This window comes from Eucyclogobius newberryi, unplaced genomic scaffold (genome assembly GCF_026437365.1).
Source record: "Eucyclogobius newberryi isolate DKJ021-1_F unplaced genomic scaffold, fEucNew1.0.hap1 SCAF_16, whole genome shotgun sequence".
Taxonomy (NCBI): Eukaryota; Metazoa; Chordata; class Actinopteri; order Gobiiformes; family Gobiidae; genus Eucyclogobius; species Eucyclogobius newberryi.
The window spans coordinates 27,352,282-27,373,733 of record NW_027315790.1 but is presented as its reverse complement, the minus strand read 5'-3'; the positions used below and the strand labels follow the sequence as shown (position 1 = coordinate 27,373,733).

General features: G+C 44.9%; 2 protein-coding genes across 2 annotated transcripts; both read left to right on the top strand.

The window, feature by feature from the left end:
• The first annotated feature begins 12,363 nt into the window (after positions 1–12,363).
• Positions 12,364–17,183, top strand: abrab (actin binding Rho activating protein b). Its single transcript, XM_072447194.1, has 2 exons — positions 12,364–13,221; positions 15,504–17,183. Exons 1-2 carry the CDS (start codon positions 12,485–12,487, stop codon positions 15,985–15,987), a joined length of 1,221 nt encoding a protein of 406 aa, XP_072303295.1. The 5' UTR covers positions 12,364–12,484; the 3' UTR covers positions 15,988–17,183.
• Positions 17,184–17,701: 518 nt separating this feature from the next.
• On the top strand, positions 17,702–19,178 carry LOC140361481 (zymogen granule membrane protein 16-like). Its single transcript, XM_072447193.1, has 4 exons — positions 17,702–17,783; positions 17,866–17,924; positions 18,441–18,561; positions 18,638–19,178. The coding sequence occupies exons 2-4, from the start codon at positions 17,867–17,869 to the stop codon at positions 18,957–18,959; spliced, it is 501 nt and encodes a 166-aa protein (XP_072303294.1). The 5' UTR covers positions 17,702–17,783; position 17,866; the 3' UTR covers positions 18,960–19,178.
• The last annotated feature ends 2,274 nt before the right edge of the window (positions 19,179–21,452 follow it).

The following is a 21,452-nucleotide window of genomic DNA, read 5'->3' as shown; positions in this document are numbered from 1 at the left end:
TGTGCAGCTGAGGAGGTCCGTGTGCAGCTGAGGAGGTCCGAGTGCAGCTGAGGAGGTCCGTGTGCAGCTGAGGAGGTCCGTGTGCAGCTGAGGAGGTCTGTGTGCAGCTGAGGAGGTCTAAGTGCAGCTGAGGAGGTCCGTGTGCAGCTGAGGAGGTCCGTGTGCAGCTGAGGAGGTCCGTGTGCAGCTGAGGAGTTCCGTGTGCAGCTGAGGAGGTCTAAGTGCAGCTGAGGAGGTCCGTGTGCAGCTGAGGAGGTCCGTGTGCAGCTGAGGAGGTCTAAGTGCAGCTGAGGAGGTCCGTGTGCAGCTGAGGAGGTCCGTGTGCAGCTGAGGAGGTCTAAGTGCAGCTGAGGAGGTCCGTGTGCAGCTGAGGAGGTCCGCATGCAGCTGAGGAGGTCCGTGTGCTGCTGAGGAGGTCCGTGTGCAGCTGAGGAGGTCCGTACTGAGCTGAGGAGGTCCGCGTGCAGCTGAGGAGGTCCGAGTGCAGCTGAGGAGGTCCGAGTGCAGCAGAGGAGGTCCGCGTGCAGCTGAGGAGGTCCGCGTGCAGCTGAGGAGGTCCGCGTGCAGCTGAGGAGGTCCGTGTGCAGCTGAGGAGGTCTAAGTGCAGCTGATGAGGTCCGTGTGCAGCTGAGGAGGTCCATGTGCAGCTGAGGAGGTCCATGTGCAGCTGAGGAGGTCTAAGTGCAGCTGAGGAGGTCTAAGTGCAGCTGAGGAGGTCCATGTGCAGCTGAGGAGGTCCGCGTGCAGCAGAGGAGGTCCATGTGCAGCTGAGGAGGTCCGAGTGCAGCTGAGGAGGTCCGTGTGCAGCTGAGGAGGTCCGTGTGCAGCTGAGGAGGTCCGTGTGCAGCTAAGGAGGTCCGCGTGCAGCTGAGGAGGTCCGAGTGCAGCTGAGGAGGTCCGCGTGCAGCTGAGGAGGTCCGAGTGCAGCTGAGGAGGTCCGCGTGCAGCTGAGGAGGTCCGAGTGCAGCAGAGGAGGTCCGTGTGCAGCTGAGGAGGTCCGTGTGCAGCTGAGGAGGTCCGTGTGCAGCTGAGGAGGTCCGTGTGCAGCTGAGGAGGTCCGAGTGCAGCTGAGGAGGTCCGTGTGCAGCTGAGGAGGTCCGTGTGCAGCTGAGGAGGTCCGTGTGCAGCTGAGGAGGTCCGCGTGCAGCTGAGGAGGTCTGAGTGCAGCTGAGGAGGTCCGCGTGCAGCTGAGGAGGTCCGAGTGCAGCAGAGGAGGTCCGTGTGCAGCTGAGGAGGTCCGTGTGCAGCTGAGGAGGTCCGTGTGCAGCTGAGGAGGTCCGCGTGCAGCAGAGGAGGTCCGTGTGCAGCTGAGGAGGTCCGTGTGCAGCTGAGGAGGTCCGTGTGCAGCTGAGGAGGTCCGTGTGCAGCTGAGGAGGTCCGCGTGCAGCTGAGGAGGTCCGAGTGCAGCTGAGGAGGTCCGCGTACAGCTGAGGAGGTCCGAGTGCAGCAGAGGAGGTCCGTGTGCAGCTGAGGAGGTCCGTGTGCAGCTGAGGAGGTCCGTGTGCAGCTGAGGAGGTCCGAGTGCAGCTGAGGAGGTCCGTGTGCAGCTGAGGAGGTCCGTGTGCAGCTGAGGAGGTCCGTGTGCAGCTGAGGAGGTCCGAGTGCAGCTGAGGAGGTCCGCGTGCAGCTGAGGAGGTCCGAGTGCAGCAGAGGAGGTCCGTGTGCAGCTGAGGAGGTCCGTGTGCAGCTGAGGAGGTCCGTGTGCAGCTGAGGAGGTCCGTGTGCAGCTGAGGAGGTCCGAGTGCAGCTGAGGAGGTCCGTGTGCAGCTGAGGAGGTCCGAGTGCAGCTGAGGAGGTCCGTGTGCAGCTGAGGAGGTCCGTGTGCAGCTGAGGAGGTCCGTGTGCAGCTGAGGAGGTCCGCGTGCAGCTGAGGAGGTCCGTGTGCAGCTGAGGAGGTCCGAGTGCAGCTGAGGAGGTCCGAGTGCAGCAGAGGAGGTCCGTGTGCAGCTGAGGAGGTCCGTGTGCAGCTGAGGAGGTCCGTGTGCAGCTGAGGAGGTCCGCGTGCAGCTGAGGAGGTCCGTGTGCAGCTGAGGAGGTCCGAGTGCAGCTGAGGAGGTCCGTGTGCAGCTGAGGAGGTCCGTGTGCAGCTGAGGAGGTCCGCGTGCAGCTGAGGAGGTCTGAGTGCAGCTGAGGAGGTCCGTGTGCAGCTGGATGAGTCAGAACTGTTCAGAATGATGGAGCGTCAGAGTTGAACTGCACCTAAAGCTGTAAATGTGTGAGGCCTGATATCGTCGCCCAAACGGCAAAACATCAATACTAATTTTCCCAATGTAGAAATTTCAGTATAATATTATGTTTGATTTGGATTTCATTTTTCCACCAGGGAAATGACTTGGACACAGATGCTACAAAAAGGATAAATATGGTACAATTTGTACTCAACAAGAGCCAATGAAAACTAAAAGAAATCTGAGTCATGTGTTGTAGAGAAAGTGTAAAAAAGGGACAATAGATTCTTTAATTGTTTTAGTCTTTATATCTTTAAAATGGTGTTATTTTGCAGTAGCTCAAACATAACATTCTTATTAACCAAAAGCAAGAGAAAACTAATACATCTATGTGTTGTAGCAAAAATAAGTATTTTTATTTTATTTATGTAATTAATTTGTTTTATAATAAATATTACTATGACTATTACTATTATTATTACTATTTATTTTATCTTTATTTTTTTATTTTAAATGATTATGTAAATTGGAATAATACACACAGTCATTGTTATTGGTCTTTTCTTTAAAATGCTGGTTTTGCATCGTGTTATTTTGCAAACTACGGTTCAAACTTGGCTTGAAAATGTATTGTTTTCTTCTTATTTTCCGACTGTACTTCTTGTTTCTGTCACATACTCCATGATATAATGTATAAGTATGTGTATTTGTGGAGAGTGACCGCTGCGGCGCTGGCTGTGGTCAGAGTTAATGAACTCCAGTGATGGTGTTTTAATGAAATGCTCTATAACAGTGATTGAAATGCTCTATAACAGTGATTAAAATGCTCTATAACAGTGATTATAACAGTGATTAAAATGCTCTATAACAGTGATTATAACAGTGATTAAAATGCTCTATAACAGTGATTGAAATGCTCTTTAACAGTGATTATAACAGTGATTAAAATGCTCTATAACAGTGATTATAACAGTGATTAAAATGCTCTATAACAGTGATTATAACAGTGATTAAAATGCTCTATAACAGTGATTATAACAGTGATTAAAATGCTCTATAACAGTGATTATAACAGTGATTAAAATGCTCTATAACAGTGATTATAACAGTGATCGAAATGCTCTATAACAGTGATTAAAATGCTCTATAACAGTGATTATAACAGTGATTGAAATGCTCTATAACAGTGATTATAACAGTGATTGAAATGCTCTATAACAGTGATTATAACAGTGATTGAAATGCTCTATAACAGTGATTATAACAGTGATTGAAATGCTCTATAACAGTGATTGAAATGCTCTATAACAGTGATTAAAATGCTCTATAACAGTGATTATAACAGTGATTGAAATGCTCTATAACAGTGATTGAAATGCTCTATAACAGTGTTTCAAATGCTCTATAACAGTGATTATAACAGTGATTAAAATGCTCTATAACAGTGATTAAAATGCTCTATAACAGTGATTATAACAGTGATTGAAATGATCTATAACAGTGATTATAACAGTGATTGAAATGCTCTATAACAGTGATTATAACAGTGATTGAAATGCTCTATAACAGTGATTAAAATGCTCTATAACAGTGATTATAACAGTGATTGAAATGCTCTATAACAGTGATTATAACAGTGATTGAAATGCTCTATAACAGTGATTAAAATGCTCTATAACAGTGATTATAACAGTGATTAAAATGCTATATAACAGTGATTATAACAGTGATTAAAATGCTCTATAACACTGATTGAAATGCTCTTTAACAGTGATTATAACAGTGATTAAAATGCTCTATAACAGTGATTATAACAGTGATTGAAATGCTCTATAACAGTGATCGAAATGCTCTATAACAGTGATTAAAATGCTCTATAACAGTGATTATAACAGTGATTGAAATGCTCTATAACAGTGATTATAACAGTGATTGAAATGCTCTATAACAGTGATTATAACAGTGATTGAAATGCTCTATAACAGTGATTAAAATGCTCTATAACAGTGATTATAACAGTGATTGAAATGCTCTATAACAGTGATTGAAATGCTCTATAACAGTGTTTCAAATGCTCTATAACAATGATTATAACAGTGATTAAAATGCTCTATAACAGTGATTAAAATGCTCTATAACAGTGATTATAACAGTGATTGAAATGATCTATAACAGTGATTATAACAGTGATTAAAATGCTCTATAACAGTGATTAAAATGCTCTATAACAGTGATTATAACAGTGATTGAAATGCTCTATAACAGTGATTATAACAGTGATTGAAATGCTCTATAACAGTGATTGAAATGCTCTTTAACAGTGATTATAACAGTGATTAAAATGCTCTATAACAGTGATTATAACAGTGATTAAAATGCTCTATAACAGTGATTATAACAGTGATTGAAATGCTCTATAACAGTGATTATAACAGTGATTAAAATGCTCTATAACAGTGATTAAAATGCTCTATAACAGTGATTATAACAGTGATTGAAATGCTCTATAACAGTGATTATAACAGTGATTAAAATGCTCTATAACAGTGATTATAACAGTGATTGAAATGCTCTATAACAGTGATTGAAATGCTCTATAACAGTGTTTCAAATGCTCTATAACAGTGATTATAACAGTGATTAAAATGCTCTATAACAGTGATTAAAATGCTCTATAACAGTGATTATAACAGTGATTGAAATGCTCTATAACAGTGATTATAACAGTGATTGAAATGCTCTATAACAGTGATTATAACAGTGATTGAAATGCTCTATAACAGTGATTATAACAGTGATTGAAATGCTCTATAACAGTGATTAAAATGCTCTATAACAGTGATTATAACAGTGATTGAAATGCTCTATAACAGTGATTATAACAGTGATTGAAATGCTCTATAACAGTGATTGAAATGCTCTATAACAGTGATTGAAATGCTCTATAACAATGATTGAAATGCTCTATAACAATGATTGAAATGCAACAATGACCTGCACACATTAAATACGACACTCTTCCAGGCATGCAGTAGAATCATTGAAGTTTAAAAATAAAATGGAAAAAAACAATAGTATGTGTTATGGAGCTATAAAGGAAAGGCTGATTCATCAAAATATTTATTATCGTTCTAGTCATTATTATCTGAATGTTTCTGAATTGTCTTTACAACTTCTGTGCGTTAAAATCTTTAGTAGTAGTAGTAGTAGGTGTAGTGGTAGGTGTAGTAGTAGGTGTAGTAGTAGTAGTAGGTGTATTAGTAGTAGGTGTAGCAGTAGTAGTAGTAGGTGTATTAGTAGTAGTAGGTGTAGTAGTAGTAGTAGGTGTATTAGTAGTAGGTGTAGCAGTAGTAGTAGTAGGTGTATTAGTAGTAGTAGGTGTAGTAGTAGTAGTAGTAGGTGTATTAGTAGTAGTAGGTGTAGTAGTAGTAGTAGATGTAGTAGTAGTAGTAGGTGTAGTAGTAGTAGTAGTAGGTGTAGTAGTAGTAGTAGGTGTAGTAGTAGTAGTAATCTTCCAGTGTACTTGTTATGGGCCAAAACTCATCTTTAAAGTTGAAAAAGAGCCTAAATGAATCTGCGGAGACAAAACTCTGTGCTGATTTACAAACATATTTGACCCAGATGTACGATATATTTATGAAATTACAAATATTCTTACTCAAAATGAAACATCCTGATGATTGTAGCCTCTTCCAAGCAGATGAAGCAACGTCTGAAAGGCCAGAAGAATGAATTCAAAAGGCTGTGCGTAAACAGCAAATTCTTCATATTTGCAATAGAAAAGCATAAAAAGGACAGCTGTGTTTGTGGAGAAGAGTCAAGAGGACAGTGCTTTTCCCCTGATTTAAACTGACACAGATTCTGAGGAATAAAGTCTGTTGAGTTTAGTCAGTGTGACGTTGGCCACAGCTGCGTTTGTTTCAATCACTGAGCTTACAGTGACCTCTAGTGGTGAAGACATGCCACAGCAAGCTGCTTTGTTTAGGTTTTTTAAGAGAAAATAACGATTAACCTATGACAAAATGTAGTGCATCTTTTTTCATTATTTTCTATTTGTCTATTTATGACATTACACATAAAATCATCAAATGCAGGTTTGAAGTTTTGATATCACAGTTTTAGACACAGCACTATTAAAACTAGAATCTAGAACATGCAGCTTTTATATGTGTTTTATTTTTATTACGTTCATTTTGGCACACTAAACCCTCCATAGTTTCCAGCCATGAATTTCCACATCACAATTGGGAGCAAATGAATTACAATATTTTTCAAATGACAAAACAAAGTACAATGAAATAAAGATGATTGTACTGTACATGCAAAAAAACAACAACACGCATCTTATGCTGGACGTGTCCAGAGAACACTGGGGGGTCGAGCCGTCTCTGTCGCTGGTCCCAGACTCTGGAACAAACTGCCCCCCGACATGAGCCCCCCCGACATGAGCCCCCCTGACATGAGCCCCCTGACATGAGCCCCCCGACATGAGCCCCCGACATGACCCCCGACATGAGCCCCCCAACATGAACCCCCGGACATTATCCCCCCGACATGAACCCCCCAACATGAGCCCCCCCGACATGAGCCCCCGACATGAACCCCCCAACATGAGTCCCCCCGACATGAGCCCCCGACATGAACCCCCCCAACATGAGCCCCCCCGACATGAGCCCCCCGACATGAGCCCCCCTGACATGAGCCCCCTGACATGAGCCCCCCTGACATGAGGCCCCCCGACATGAGCCCCCCGACATGAGCCCCCCGACATGAGCCCCCCGACATGAGCCCCCCTGACATGAGCCCCCTGACATGAGCCCCCCTGACATGAGCCCCCCTGACATGACCCCCCGACATGAGCCCCCTGACATGAGCCCCCTGACATGAGCCCCCCGACATGAGCCCCCCTGACATGACCCCCCGACATGAGCCCCCGACATGAGCCCCCTGACATGAGCCCCCCGACATGAGCCCCCCGACATGAGCCCCCCTGACATGAGCCCCCCGACATGAGCCCCCCGACATGAGCCCCCCTCACATGAGCCCCCCTGACATGAGCCCCCTGACACGAGCCCCCTGACACGACCCCCCCGACATGAGCCCCCTGACATGAGCCCCCCTGACATGAGCCCCCCTGACATGAGCCCCCCGACATGAGCCCCCTGACACGAGCCCCCCTGACATGAGCCCCCCGACATGAGCCCCCCTGACATGAGCCCCCCTGACATGAGCCCCCCTGACATGAGCCCCCTGACACGACCCCCCGACATGAGCCCCCCCGACATGAGCCCCCTGACATGAGCCCCCCGACATGAGCCCCCCGACATGAGCCCCCTGACACGAGCCCCCTGACACGAGCCCCCCTGACATGAGCCCCCCTGACATGAGCCCCCTGACACGAGCCCCCTGACACGACCCCCCGACATGAGCCCCCCCGACATGAGCCCCCTGACATGAGCCCCCCTGACATGAGCCCCCCTGACATGAGCCCCCCGACATGAGCCCCCCGACATGAGCCCCCCTGACATGAGCCCCCTGACACGAGCCCCCTGACACGACCCCCCGACATGAGCCCCCCGACATGAGCCCCCCCGACATGAGCCCCCTGACATGAGCCCCCCTGACATGAGCCCCCCTGACATGACCCCCCGACATGAGCCCCCTGACATGAGCCCCCTGACATGAGCCCCCTGACATGAGCCCCCCCGACATGAGCCCCCCGACATGAGCCCCCCGACATGAGCCCCCCGACATGAGCCCCCCGACATGAGCCCCCCGACATGAGCCCCCCTGACATGAGCCCCCTGACATGAGCCCCCTGACATGAGCCCCCCGACATGAGCCCCCCTGACATGAGCCCCCTGACACGAGCCCCCTGACATGACCCCCTGACATGAGCCCCCTGACATGAGCCCCCCCGACATGAGCCCCCTGACATGAGCCCCCCGACATGAGCCCCCCGACATGAGCCCCCCGACATGAGCCCCGACATGAGCCCCCCGACATGAGCCCCCCTGACATGAGCCCCGACATGAGCCCCCCGACATGAGCCCCCCGACATGAGCCCCCCGACATGAGCCCCCCTGACATGAGCCCCCTGACATGAGCCCCCCTGACATGAGCCCCCTGACATGAGCCCCCTGACATGAGCCCCCCTGACATGAGCCCCCTGACATGAGCCCCCCTGACATGAGCCCCCTGACATGAGCCCCCTGACATGAGCCCCCCTGACATGAGCCCCCCTGACATGAGCCCCGACATGAGCCCCCCGACATGAGCCCCCCTGACATGAGCCCCCTGACATGAGCCCCCTGACATGAGCCCCCCGACATGAGCCCCCCTGACATGAGCCCCCTGACATGAGCCCCCCTGACATGAGCCCCCCTGACATGAGCCCCCCGACATGAGCCCCCCTGACATGAGCCCCCTGACATGAGCCCCCCTGACATGAGCCCCCCTGACATGAGCCCCCCTGACATGAGCCCCCCGACATGAGCCCCCCTGACATGAGCCCCCTGACATGAGCCCCCCTGACATGAGCCCCCCTGACATGAGCCCCCCTGACATGAGCCCCCCTGACATGAGCCCCCCGACATGAGCCCCCCTGACATGAGCCCCCTGACATGAGCCCCCTGACATGAGCCCCCTGACATGAGCCCCCCTGACATGAGCCCCCCGACATGAGCCCCCCTGACATGAGCCCCCTGACATGAGCCCCCCTGACATGAGCCCCCTGACATGAGCCCCCCTGACATGAGCCCCCCGACATGAGCCCCCCTGACATGAGCCCCCTGACATGAGCCCCCCTGACATGAGCCCCCTGACATGAGCCCCCCTGACATGAGCCCCCCTGACATGAGCCCCCCGACATGAGCCCCCCTGACATGAGCCCCCTGACATGAGCCCCCTGACATGAGCCCCCTGACATGAGCCCCCCTGACATGAGCCCCCCGACATGAGCCCCCCTGACATGAGCCCCCTGACATGAGCCCCCCTGACATGAGCCCCCTGACATGAGCCCCCTGACATAGCATGCACCATCACAGATTTTAACCTTTTTAAATCTTGGCTAAAAACGTATTTATTCAGACTCTCAGGCTTTTAACACTCTGTAATGTAATGACACTTTATTTTGTACCGTTTGTTATTTACTTAGTTTTATGTTTTGTATTGTCTTGATTTTATTGTGAAGCACTTTTGTCACTCTGAGTGTTGTAAAGGGCTCTATAAATAAAGGTTGATTGAAGAGTTTTTGTTTTTGTTCATAAGAGTTCTTCTATTAAGATAGTTTTTTTCAAACTTCCTATAAGTTATCTGTCCTTCCCTCTGTATCTACTGCGTTGTGACAGCAACATTTCCCCATGTGACGACAATAAAGGAATATCTTATCTCATCTTATCTTATGTGAGGAAGTTTCATAGTTTTCACAGATGATGTCCAGTAACTCTCTCTCTCTTTCTTTATGAAACTAGGCTTTAGTCCAGACTTCTCCCCAGAGGAAGATATTATCTGCTTTACATATACATTATTTCAACTTTATAGTCTACTTCTATTTATACGTTTTACTAAATATTGACCTGGTTCAATGTATTGTTTTAATGCTGATGTTCCTGCAGAAACAAGTTTCTGAAAAAAATATGTTTAGTACTAGTCCTTTAAAAAGTTATATAAAGAGATATTTTGCAAGAACAGATCATGTATTTATTTGTTTCTGTATTTATTAATTCATTTAAATGTACTCTTTGTATATCAGTGTTTTCAAAAGCAAAGTCTATTTTAGTGCAATCAAAACTATGGTTCAATTCCTCTGAAAAACAATTAAAAACTTTAAAAAAACAACACTTTGACAATCTTTCAAGACAAAGAAATGAACTCTTCTCATCACGTCTCATTGGTCCTTAGCACTTTTCAGCACTTACATTCCATGATTAATTGCTGGTAAGTGACTGGTGTTGCCACAGCTGCCCTGGGGCAAACGTGGCTGTCATGACTGTGGAAGTCTCCTGTGACTTACGAGCAGCTGTGAGCCTCAGTCTGAGCCGGATCTATTTATAACCCACTGCAGCCTCCGAATCCACATCGAAATGTACGTGAAATGTCATATCACTGCACCAAACAGCAATAAGTACACACATGTTGAGGTTGATGTTTCAGAGTATACAACTTAAAAGACGCTGGACACGCACTAATGTCACTAAAATGTACTTCATATTCTTCAGAATTGACTAAAAATCATGTATCATTCATAATTTTACCTCCTGATGACAAAGCTCGTCTAATTCACTCATTACAGTTTATCTGATGAACAATAAACGTAAACAGCTGTATATTCGTGAAATTAATGTTTAAAATGTGCGTCAATGACATAGAACCCTTCCCGAACTGCCACTTGATTGACGTGAAACAAAATACGGTTCTACACCACAAAACTATGAGATAAATGGCGCGAATGTCCCCGGATCCTGTGTGAGAGTGAGAGAACGCTCCACTCCACATCGCATGAAAGACGAGCCGCGGGTATCGGATTCTGAGCCGCGCGTTTCTCGGATTAAATTACACTTTGGACACAGTGGCAGCGCATATTTACAACATGCAGAGTCGGAGGATGTGTGCGCAGCGTTTTAGTTGATTTCTTTTCAGTGGCGTGACTTGCGACGGTGCCCAGGGGCCCCAAGCCAAACGTCACATGGGGTTTTCCAGTCAGACTCCCATCCTTCTTCTCTTGATACACAAACATTGGCGTGGTTATTCTGCTTTGCAACAACAATGACCCAGTTGGTTGATTTAATTGCTGGATCCATGACTCATTACGATATGTCGGAGAAATCGGGCTCTTGGATGTGATCAAAGTTTTAAATTAAAGTCAAAAGAGAGACCTGTCAATCAAATGGATGTCAATCAAATGGAATTAGTGTAATGAGCCTGGGGCCCCGAGTGATTCCCTGTGTCACCTGTTGGGCATCTGCACTCTCTTTCTCTCTCTTTCGCTCTCGCATTCTTTTTCCCTTTTTTACGGTATGGCCTAAAACACACACGGTGCATTGAGTAGGAACAACTACAGTGGCTGACGGTAAATGCACCTGTTCCGTTGGCTGCCAATAAACGCAATGCAACAACTACAACTTCGATAGGAATGCAGCCGAATCAGCTGGAGAATGCATGAGCTCGCCAGATTTCAGATGCTGAGCAAGGGTTGGTTCCTGGTTACTGATTGGAGTTATCGGAAAATCTAATTATTTTGACACTTTAAGACACTTTCACTCACCGTGTCTCTAGACCAAATAAAGTACACGCAAAATCAAGGGGTGATGATGCAGAAGTAGTGCTTAACTAAAAGATGGGTTACAATTTACTCTTTGTCTTTCAGTTTTCAAAAGCATTCCAAATATTTTTCAACTCTCTTCAGCTGTACTGTCAGCATGTGTAAAGAAGATTGCATCCAAGAGAAAGAAAATAAATGTGTGACAAATCTGTTTTTTGTTTTTTTTTTGCAAATGATCTCTGATTATTATAGAAAAATGTGTAGTCTGGTTAAAATAGGAATGATTGGCAGGAGCATGAGCCAATCAGAGATGACGAAGGACTGTTGAAACATTAGACTTTTGCAAGAGCAGTAAGTCAAGTCTGATTTTGTTCTAAATTAGTTCAAATAACAAAACCGGTGACATGGCAACCAGTTAACATACTCTTGAAACCTCGTCATGACACACTGACGACTCAATAACATTTTAGTTTCACTTAACATAAACACAGACCCACAATGCTCAGCGCACAGTTGAACGCCGCTTTTTAGTCAGTTACCAAATGCACAAACTTTTCAAAATTGATAGTCAACTTTAGAATATGATTTCATAACCGACCCTTGCCAACTAAACGTGTGAATGAGATTTATAATGAAGCAACGCCTGTGAATACCAACGTAAAGATAGAGTTACGTACACACCACGCACATGTCTGTTTACTTGGTGCTAATCCCTACATTTTATTACAAGTTTTGTGGCGTATCTTTGCACTCGCTAATTCAGCTCTTAGCACCGTATGGTCCACTGCCCTGTTTACCTTCCATTACCGGCTGTATGATGAAACCTAAGCCCGGAGGGGTCACTCGTGTCAGGGAAAGACGATCGGCGCTGCCCTGGAATCACTCAAATACTTTCCACCGTCACGCTAAGGGTTTGAGCCTCCGGGTGAGAGAGACATGCTCCGCGCAGTGGGCAGCGAGTGACCGAGCTAAGCGGGACGTTTGAGAAATGTGGGGATTACTACTTTATTTGGATATTTCTTGAACAATTTGTGGCGGAATCGCGAGCGAAGAGATGGCAGATGGAAACGCGAGCCCAAAAAAGAAGACGTATACCAACAAGAACATCAAGAAGTTAAGGGCGGTGAGCGCAGTGTGTAGTCTGACGCGCAATTGGCAGCAGTGGGTGAAAGACAACGAGACAAAGCAGGCGCAAGAGCCAAGCGGATGGGCACCGTCTTGGCTGGAAGATCGGAACAGCGAATCTAAAAAGATATGGACGCCCAAGAAGATCGCTCAGGAGCTTTCGACGGACGGAAAGACACAAGATCGTGGGTCCTTGGACAACAGTGTACCGGCTGAAAAGACGTCTGAAGCCGAGCCGATTGTTGCTTGTCCAATCAAGACAAAACAAGTGGAAAAGACTATCACAGGTGTAGACAAAGAGGAAAGTCTTGGAGTTGCAGTTTTGACCGAGAAAGTCGCCAAAGAATCCTTGCCGCCAAATGAGGAGGCGGATGAACCTTTGAAGAAAAAAGGTTCACCACTGCGAGGGAGAAGATGCTCGAACACAGCGTCGTCTCCCACCCAGAGCTGGAAACAGGTGGAGAGGACAGTTACGGGTGGGGGTGAGGCCACGAATGGAGAGGCTTTCAATACGGGCTGTGATAAAGAACTGCAGATGTGGAAAGTGGATGATGAGGAGGGAGAAAGGAGAGAAGAAGAGAGCGAAGTGAAGCAGAACGAAGAGGAAGAGGAGGAAGAGGAGAAAGAAGAGTCTGCTGTGAAGATTAAGAGGCCTGCTGTGTCATTGTAAGTGTTTACTGCCAGGCTGGGCAGGAGAAATTGAAGTATGTTTATAGTGTGCAGGAAACATAATCGTGCAGATAAGTAAAAGTACCTTCTGATAAAGGAAATGACCATTACCGCGCTCTTACCGGTACTACTACCTATAGTGTGCCAGGGTTTTAACTTCCTGTTTTATGTTTCATTATGGGGACTTTTTCACATTCCAAAGGATATCATATTTGGTTTTAAATTGTTAATCGCCATGGCAGCAGTCCTGAACAGACGCCATTTGGAGCCCTTTTTACCTGACAAAAGAATGAATTGTTAACTGCCATTGCAAAGTTTTTGTTACTCTGAAGTAATGGAGAGACTAACTGGGGCAGATAAGATGTATTATTTATGATGATTATTATTTTTTATATTTTTTAAAAGTGGGCTGGACAAGATAACTTACTGACTTCTGTATATAAGCCTGAATGTAGTAGTAGTGGGGCCCTAGGTCAATGTAACCACACTTTACTACTTCTATATAGTACAACTGCGTGCCACTACTTTTAACTTCCCCGTCTCGTTTGTAAAAGTAAGACAATTTTCACATTTGCTGTCAAAAATCTGCTTTTTAAAACGTTACAGGCCGTTTATTGACATATTTATGTATTCCTGTTATTTTACGAGCGATATAAATATATTTTAATGGCTATATATATTAATTAACACTGTTTGAATGTGCTTTCTAGAATACAACCTTTCTGACATTATGTTTACATACTTTTATTTCTGCACCTGAATAACTGATTATGAACAAAACTAACTAAGCTTTATTTGATTTTAACAGAGGCATTTAATAAAACCACAAAGAAGACACTTAACAAATAAAATGACAGTACGATTAAGTGATACCGTATATTCCATGTAATTATACAATGAATCCAAGAGCGCCTACAAGTTTGACATGATTAATCTTGGCAAGGTTACTATGAATGAAAAGCGGAAGCACCAGTTCCCGCAAACTGTTGTGTTATTTCAACGCACGAAAGCAAAACACAACAGTGGCCATCCCATAATCACATATGACAAAGTGCAACGGCATTTTGTACGCTCGAGTCTATTGTGCCGCAGCAGAAAGATAAATAAGGTGGACGTGTTGCTTGTTGGTAAAAAAAAAAACTAGCTTGAGTTGCTTTCATTTTTGGAGAATCAATAGCACACTTGATTATTGCTTGTATTCGTTTTATGTTGTCTCCTCTGCTTTGACCCCGCCCCCCTTACGGACGAAAACAAGAAAACAAATACACTTGCAGCATTTTCAAAACTTAAAACTGCAATTACGCTTGTGTGTATTGGACTTGCATTGTAATGATAAACTCATGAGTTCAATCCTAAAAGACTTTCTAAATTAAACATTGATAAACAATATTTTTGGCGAGCAAGAGGAATTTGGACGGATGGATTTTATTCCAATTTCCGGAACTGGACCCCTGTGAACTCGTGTCATCGGTACTTTACTTTGCGTGCAAGGTATTCAGGAAACACCCATAACTTTCTTGGCAGTGTCCTAAGAAAAAGTCCAGCTTTGAGGGTTTGTTGAATATCCCTCTGTGCTCTTCCCCCCCCCTTAACACTGCACTGTTCTGAACTTGAAGACATATTTTTTATTTTTATTCAACCTGTTTATTTAATTGGCAGGACATAGAAGTGTGATACATTTGTCGTACATACATCAGCTGCTATTGTAAGGTAGACACAGGATTTTTATCTTTCAGCTTACAACATAAAAAACACACTTTTGAAATCTCAAACTTTACCAATCACAAAACTTTGAGACTGTGCATTGGTTTTACTGGTTTGATACTTGAGCATTACCCAAATGAGGGTCTATCAATGTCTTGTCTCCGTCGATATCTTCCATTGAACATGCGATCAGGGTGGCCTCTTCACAGATCTATAGATATTATTAATGCCGTTCTATAGAACAAACTTGCAGTACCATAGGAGAAGTTTAACGAGAAACAAAGTCTAAACTCATCAACCTTTTATTACAGTAGTTTGTACCAAGAAATGACCCAAGGATGTACCAAGAAGAAAGTTAAATCTAAATCAAATAAAATAAAATAAAATAAAAGAACTGTAGAGGACCTTGCGTAACACTAGAAAGAGCGTTCGTACCAGTGACATGCTCGTCATCACTGCTGGACACCTTTCTTACATATCTAAGCAGACAAGCAGGTGTCAGACCCTCCTACATGAAGGTTGCATAGTGCACCTTCAATAAAACAGACCTTTAAATATTCAACTCTCTCTGTTAGGTTCCAAAAGGAGTCCGAAGACCACCACAAGATCAACGCTCTCTCCAAAAGCTACAGCGCCGTGGGCAGCCTGAAGAGCCGATGGCAAAACTGGGCCTCGGAGCACACGGAGACCCAAAAACTAAACCCTTTCAGCGAATACTTTGACTACGACTACTCCATGTCCACTCGCCTCCAGAGGGGACAGGAGGGCTACGGGCGACCCAAGGAGGGGACCAAGACGGCGGAACGGGCCAAGCACGCGGAGCAGCACATCCACCGAGAAATCGACGACATGTGCTTGATCATTCGGACGATGGCGGACGCTGACCCTGACGGAAGGACGCGGGTGACTTTCGGGGAGTTGTTTGACAGATACGTTCGCATTTCTGATAAAGTGGTTGGGATTCTATTGCGAGCCAGGAAACACGGGAAGTTGGCGTTTGAAGGGGAAATGTTGTGGCAGGGACGAGACGATGGGGTTGTCATCACTCTGCTGGTGTGACGGGGCGGAAGAGGGCAAATCCACCACGACTGATAATCCTATTACTGCCTCTCTGGACAGTACTATGAAGCAAAGCACGCTTCGCTGAGGAGGGACTGTGAGAAGGGACTGTGAGAAGGAACTGTGAGAAGGGACTGCGAGAAGAGACTGTGAGGAGGGACTGGGAGGAGGGACTGTGAGGAGGCACGGTGATAAGGGACGGTGATAAGGGACGGTGAGAAGGGACTTTGAGGAGGGACTGGGAGGAGGGACTGCGAGAAGGGACTGTGAGGAGGAACTGTGAGAAGGGACTGTGAGGAGGCACTGTGAGAAGGGACTGTGAGAGGGGATTGTGAGGAGGCACTGTGAGAAGGGACTGTGAGAAGGGACTGTGAGAAGGGACTGTGAGGAGGCACTGTGAGGAGGCACTGTGAGGAGGGACTGTGAGAAGGGACTGTGAGAAGGGACTGTGAGAAGGGACTGTGAGGAGGCACTGTGAGGAGGCACTGTGAGAAGGGACTGTGAGAAGGGACTGTGAGGAGGCACTGTGAGGAGGGACTGTGAGAAGGGACTGTGAGGAGGCACTGTGAGAAGGGACTGTGAGGAGGGACTGTGAGAGGGGATTGTGAGGAGGCACTGTGAGAAGGGACTGTGAGGAGGGACTGTGAGAGGGGATTGTGAGGAGGCACTGTGAGAAGGGACTGTGAGAAGGGACTGTGAGAAGGGACTGTGAGGAGGCACTGTGAGGAGGCACTGTGAGAAGGGACTGTGAGAAGGGACTGTGAGGAGGCACTGTGAGAAGGGACTGTGAGGAGGGACTGTGAGGAGGCACTGTGAGAAGGGACTGTGAGGAGGGACTGTGAGGAGGCACTGTGAGAAGGGACTGTGAGGAGGGACTGTGAGGAGGGACTGTGAGGGGGGACTGTGAGGAGGGACTGTGAGGGGGGACTTTGGGAGAAGGGATGAAACAACTATGTATTAACAGCTCAAAAAAGGAATTGCATTTTCACAAACATGAGCCTTTCTGGCCAAAGACTCTTCGTGGATAGAATGCCACATTGAAATGATTGACATGTCCAAACAGGGCGGGGCTGTGGTCCCCAATATGTCAAATATGTTCTTTTCTGTTGTTTTGTGTACTAACTAAGTTATATACAAATTAAAAACTGTTGAGTGCTGCAGGCAAGAAAATTAAATGAACAAAGCTAAAATATAATATTTGTTGTATATGTTTAATGGAACAATATTTTGAATAAAACAATATTATTTAAAAGAATATTTAATTGATTACCATGTGTTATTTATATTTGTTAATATTTAGGCATTCTTCTTTCCACTAATGTGTGTCATGGGTTCGAGAATGAAAACAATTTCTATTTTATTTTTTAACTATGTAATGTAGACAAACTCTGACCATCTGTTGTTTTGTCTTTACATGAACAGAATTTACTGATTTACACTTAATAATCTTAATGGTAGATCCTCAGACATCTAGCTCCAGTTTTCATTTGGTTTATTACAGTAGCAATCTTATGCATATCTATACAAGTGAATATGTATTGCCTTCTTACTGAAAGTGTAGTTCATTCTTGATTACTTTGGCCGGTTGAAAATCAGGTTTGGGTTCATAGTTTCCATCAGCGTAGGAAAACAAACCCAAGCCGGTTGCGTACAATTTATGGGAAATTACTTCTAATGTTTGTGGGCGTGTAATGGGCTTTTCTGTGTGAAGACGAGGTGGATAAAAGAGGCTGAAGATCTGCATCAGTGGCACAAGACTACTTACAGCTAACACAGCAGAACGGACACAACACGAGGTAATTTAGCTTTTCATCATTTAGTTCATTTTCATTATTTATTTTTATTGTTTTGAAGTTTCATTCATTCATGTTTTCCCAGGATGCATTTCCTTACTGTCACACTGCTCGTGTCCTCTGCTCTGCTGACCTTTGCTATTGGTAAGATTTCTTTAATGACATTTGTCTGACAGTTTTACTTTCAATATGTCAGTGAAGATCTGGATTGACTAGAACGGTTTTTGGTACTTTTCTAAAATAAATATTTAAAGACAATTTGAGGGAATATGGCTGACAGGTTTTATGATGGTTTGTAGTTTTACAGGGGACATATTAAGCTAAATCATGTTTAATGAGCTTTTAACCTTGTTTCAACAGTGTTTCCTTGTCTTAAGTTTACTCAAAGTTACATTTAGATTTATTCATGCTGAGTTCATGTAAGGTTGTAAAAGAAACTGCTACTTGCTGTGATGAACTGTTAAGAGGCCGTTTTGCCTTTTGAACAGGAAGTCAATGGACCTGTTTCTGTTACTAGTCCATTTTAGATCATTTTTTCAATTTACAATGAACACAATGTAAAATAATTAATTAGTTATAATCTCTTATAAGTACCTGAAAATATAGTCTCTAAACTGTGTTAAATACTGATGTTTGTATGCTGTTGTTTGTTTGACTCAGAGCAACAGCAGTACTCGTTCAGTGAACAGGTGGGGTCCAACAGTGGCACCCCCTACAGCCTGACCGGGACAGAGCGCATCACTGGTGTCCGGACCTGGACCAATGGAGCCTACATCTATGGGTTATTATTCTATTTATTATTCTTTTCATCTTTGAAGAATCCCCAACACATTTAACATTGTTTCTTCTCTCTTCAGGCTCCAACTCAGATATGGAGGCATCTGGTCCAAGGTGGTTGGTTTCACCAGCACCCAAATGCAAGAGTTCCTTTTGCACGACGATGAAGCTATTGTTCAGGTCTCAGGAATGTATTCCCATTACATACACGGGCTAGTGTTTGGCACCAACAAGGGGCGCTCCATGTTCAATGGGCAAATGTCAGGTTTATCCTTCAACATGTACCCAGAGTATGAGGGGGCGGAGCTGCGCTTCATCAGTGGATCAACCCATGGACCTCTGACCGGGTTCTCGGCTCACTGGGCTGTGTTCATCCCGGAGACAGACTCTACTGACCACTGAGGAGTTCAACCAGAGCACTGAGGAGTTCAACCAGAGCACTGAGGAGTTCAACCAGAGCACTGAGGAGTTCACCCAGAGCACTGAGGGAGTTTATTGTGGCCCAATGATGTACAGTCTGATCTGATAAATTGTTTAATGATGATGTGATGATTATATTTCTTTCTCACTGTCACGCCTACTATTAAATTAAACTGTATTAAAATATTTGATTTATTCAGAGATGGGTGTTTTCATCATTATCATTCATATCTTAGAAATGTGAATAAGAAAACAAAATAACTTATTTAGAAAAGAAAATCATAAACAAAGGGATTAAAAATGTTCAGATCTGAGGCAAGACGAGAATATTCAGTTTTGCATGAATACATGCAATTACACACACACATTCTCATGTCATTCTGAAATGGTCCTGTTGAATAAAGCAGTAATAGGTAGTTTGGGGGGAGGTGCAATGGCTGGCAACTTTGATTGTACTTTATTTTGGTACTCGAGAACACAAATCATAGGATAAATTAAACCCTTGTTGGACAAATCTCCACTTGCCGTACTGTCATATCCATGGCCCTCAGAGGCGACTGTGACCCTCAGAGACGACTGTTGTTGTGATTTTGGGCCTTACAAAAATTAATTGATTTGATTTGAAGGTTTAATGAAGGTTTAATTTTTATCCGAATAACGATATGTGTCGGAGTGGGCTAATTTCCGGTACATGTCGGCCTCGGTGAAACTGAGATAAACAGCATTTTCTTTTTTTTCCCCCCAAATTTGTGATTTTCGTTTTTTTGCAGAATGTGCTAGTTGAAGATATGGACCAGCCATTCGATGTATCAGATAATAGTATTTGCAGCATTAAAAGCATAAATAAAGCCGTTTAAAGTGTGGCTGTTCTCTAGACATGCAGAGTGGGTGTGACCGCATTTCCATATGAACAGCTGCGCTATTGCAGTCAGCCAATGGGCTGAGCAGCCAGCCGCATGGCTACTTGATAAGCAGCAACACAGGGGAGCAACAGGCTGCTTTCAACATCAGTTGGAAAATGGATCCTTCTGCTATCGCTTCAGAGCTTAACCGCGGCTGTTACAGCTCCACGCTTTTGGATTATTTCTGCGAAAAGTCCGCTTTTCCAGATGATATCCTGATGATATCTAAATTCTGAATCTGAAGAGGAGTGCACAGATGAAGAGTGCGATTTCATCCTGCTGGAAAATATCCCTAGTCTACGGCTGACCTTAGACAAGGACGAAGACAGGCAGACCTACCTGCATGAAAAAATCAGGCCTTTCTGTGTTGACGAGGCAAAACACATCACATGCCCAGCTCCAAGAGTCACAGCACAGAAGAGTGCACAGACGAAGAAGAGGATGAGGATGTGATCTCTGATGTAATTGGACTCAACAACAAGTGGTGTACATATCATATCTATTATCTCATATCTCATATATTCAAAGCCATGGACCCGTTGCAGTTCGTATACCTGGCCCTGGCATCTGTTTATAAGAGTTCTTCTATTAAGAGTGTTTTTTAAACTTCCTATAAGTTACTGTCCTTTCCCCCTGTAACTACTGCGTTGTAACATTAAAGGCTATCTTATCTTATCTTATCTTTTGTTGTTTGTGTTGCACTGAATCACCTGTGAATTATGTTTATCGACAAATGCAATGAACCCTATTCTCATTCTGATTCTTTGATTCTATTCAGGGCCTTTTGTAATCCAAGTATTTCCATTTTAATATAGTAACTTCTAATTCTGATTCAAGTCCAGTTACCATCAATAACAACACTCCTCTTGAGTCTTCAGTGACAGCTGTAGGGGGAAGGTGGTGTCAGTGTGACAGGGGGGAGGGCTTATCTCAATGAGATGCAAATGAGCCCCCCTGTGACTCTGGGCTCACTCCGGTGAGAAACTTTAGAGAAAGTTTTCTCAGTGAAAGGGTTTGAGAGTTGTATACATTCAAATGACCACAACTTACTCAAATATTATCCACACGAGTGAGACATCATTGGAAAGCTTTGAATTCACACTTTCAGAATCTGTGAATAACTCAAAATGTCTCCGGGTAGACATGTACGTGCTTTATCCACGGTCAGAAACATGTTCAAATTATCTTTTGTCAATCCAACAGAAATGTGCTAAAACAGGTTCAGATACATGTCAAATGTCCACAAAATTAATCACAAAAGCCCAGAAATATCACCTTATACCTTTACGTTTTAAGGTTGGTAAAGCTGACATCATCAAAAATCAACTCTTTCGGTGGCATTTTTCACCCACAATTTACTTAAAGGTTGAATGGACGATTTTTTTCAGCAATTTTTTTATCATATTTCCTCGTGGCGTGGATAAATCATTTGTCCTGCCACGTATCAATCATAAAACGCACCTATGGCTCACCTGCAGCCACGTGCGGTTCGTCCCCACGTTTCCGCGTGCCTAAGCGCATGGATCTATCATAATATAGTTCCCTCAGTGTACGGGGCAAAATGAAGACGGAG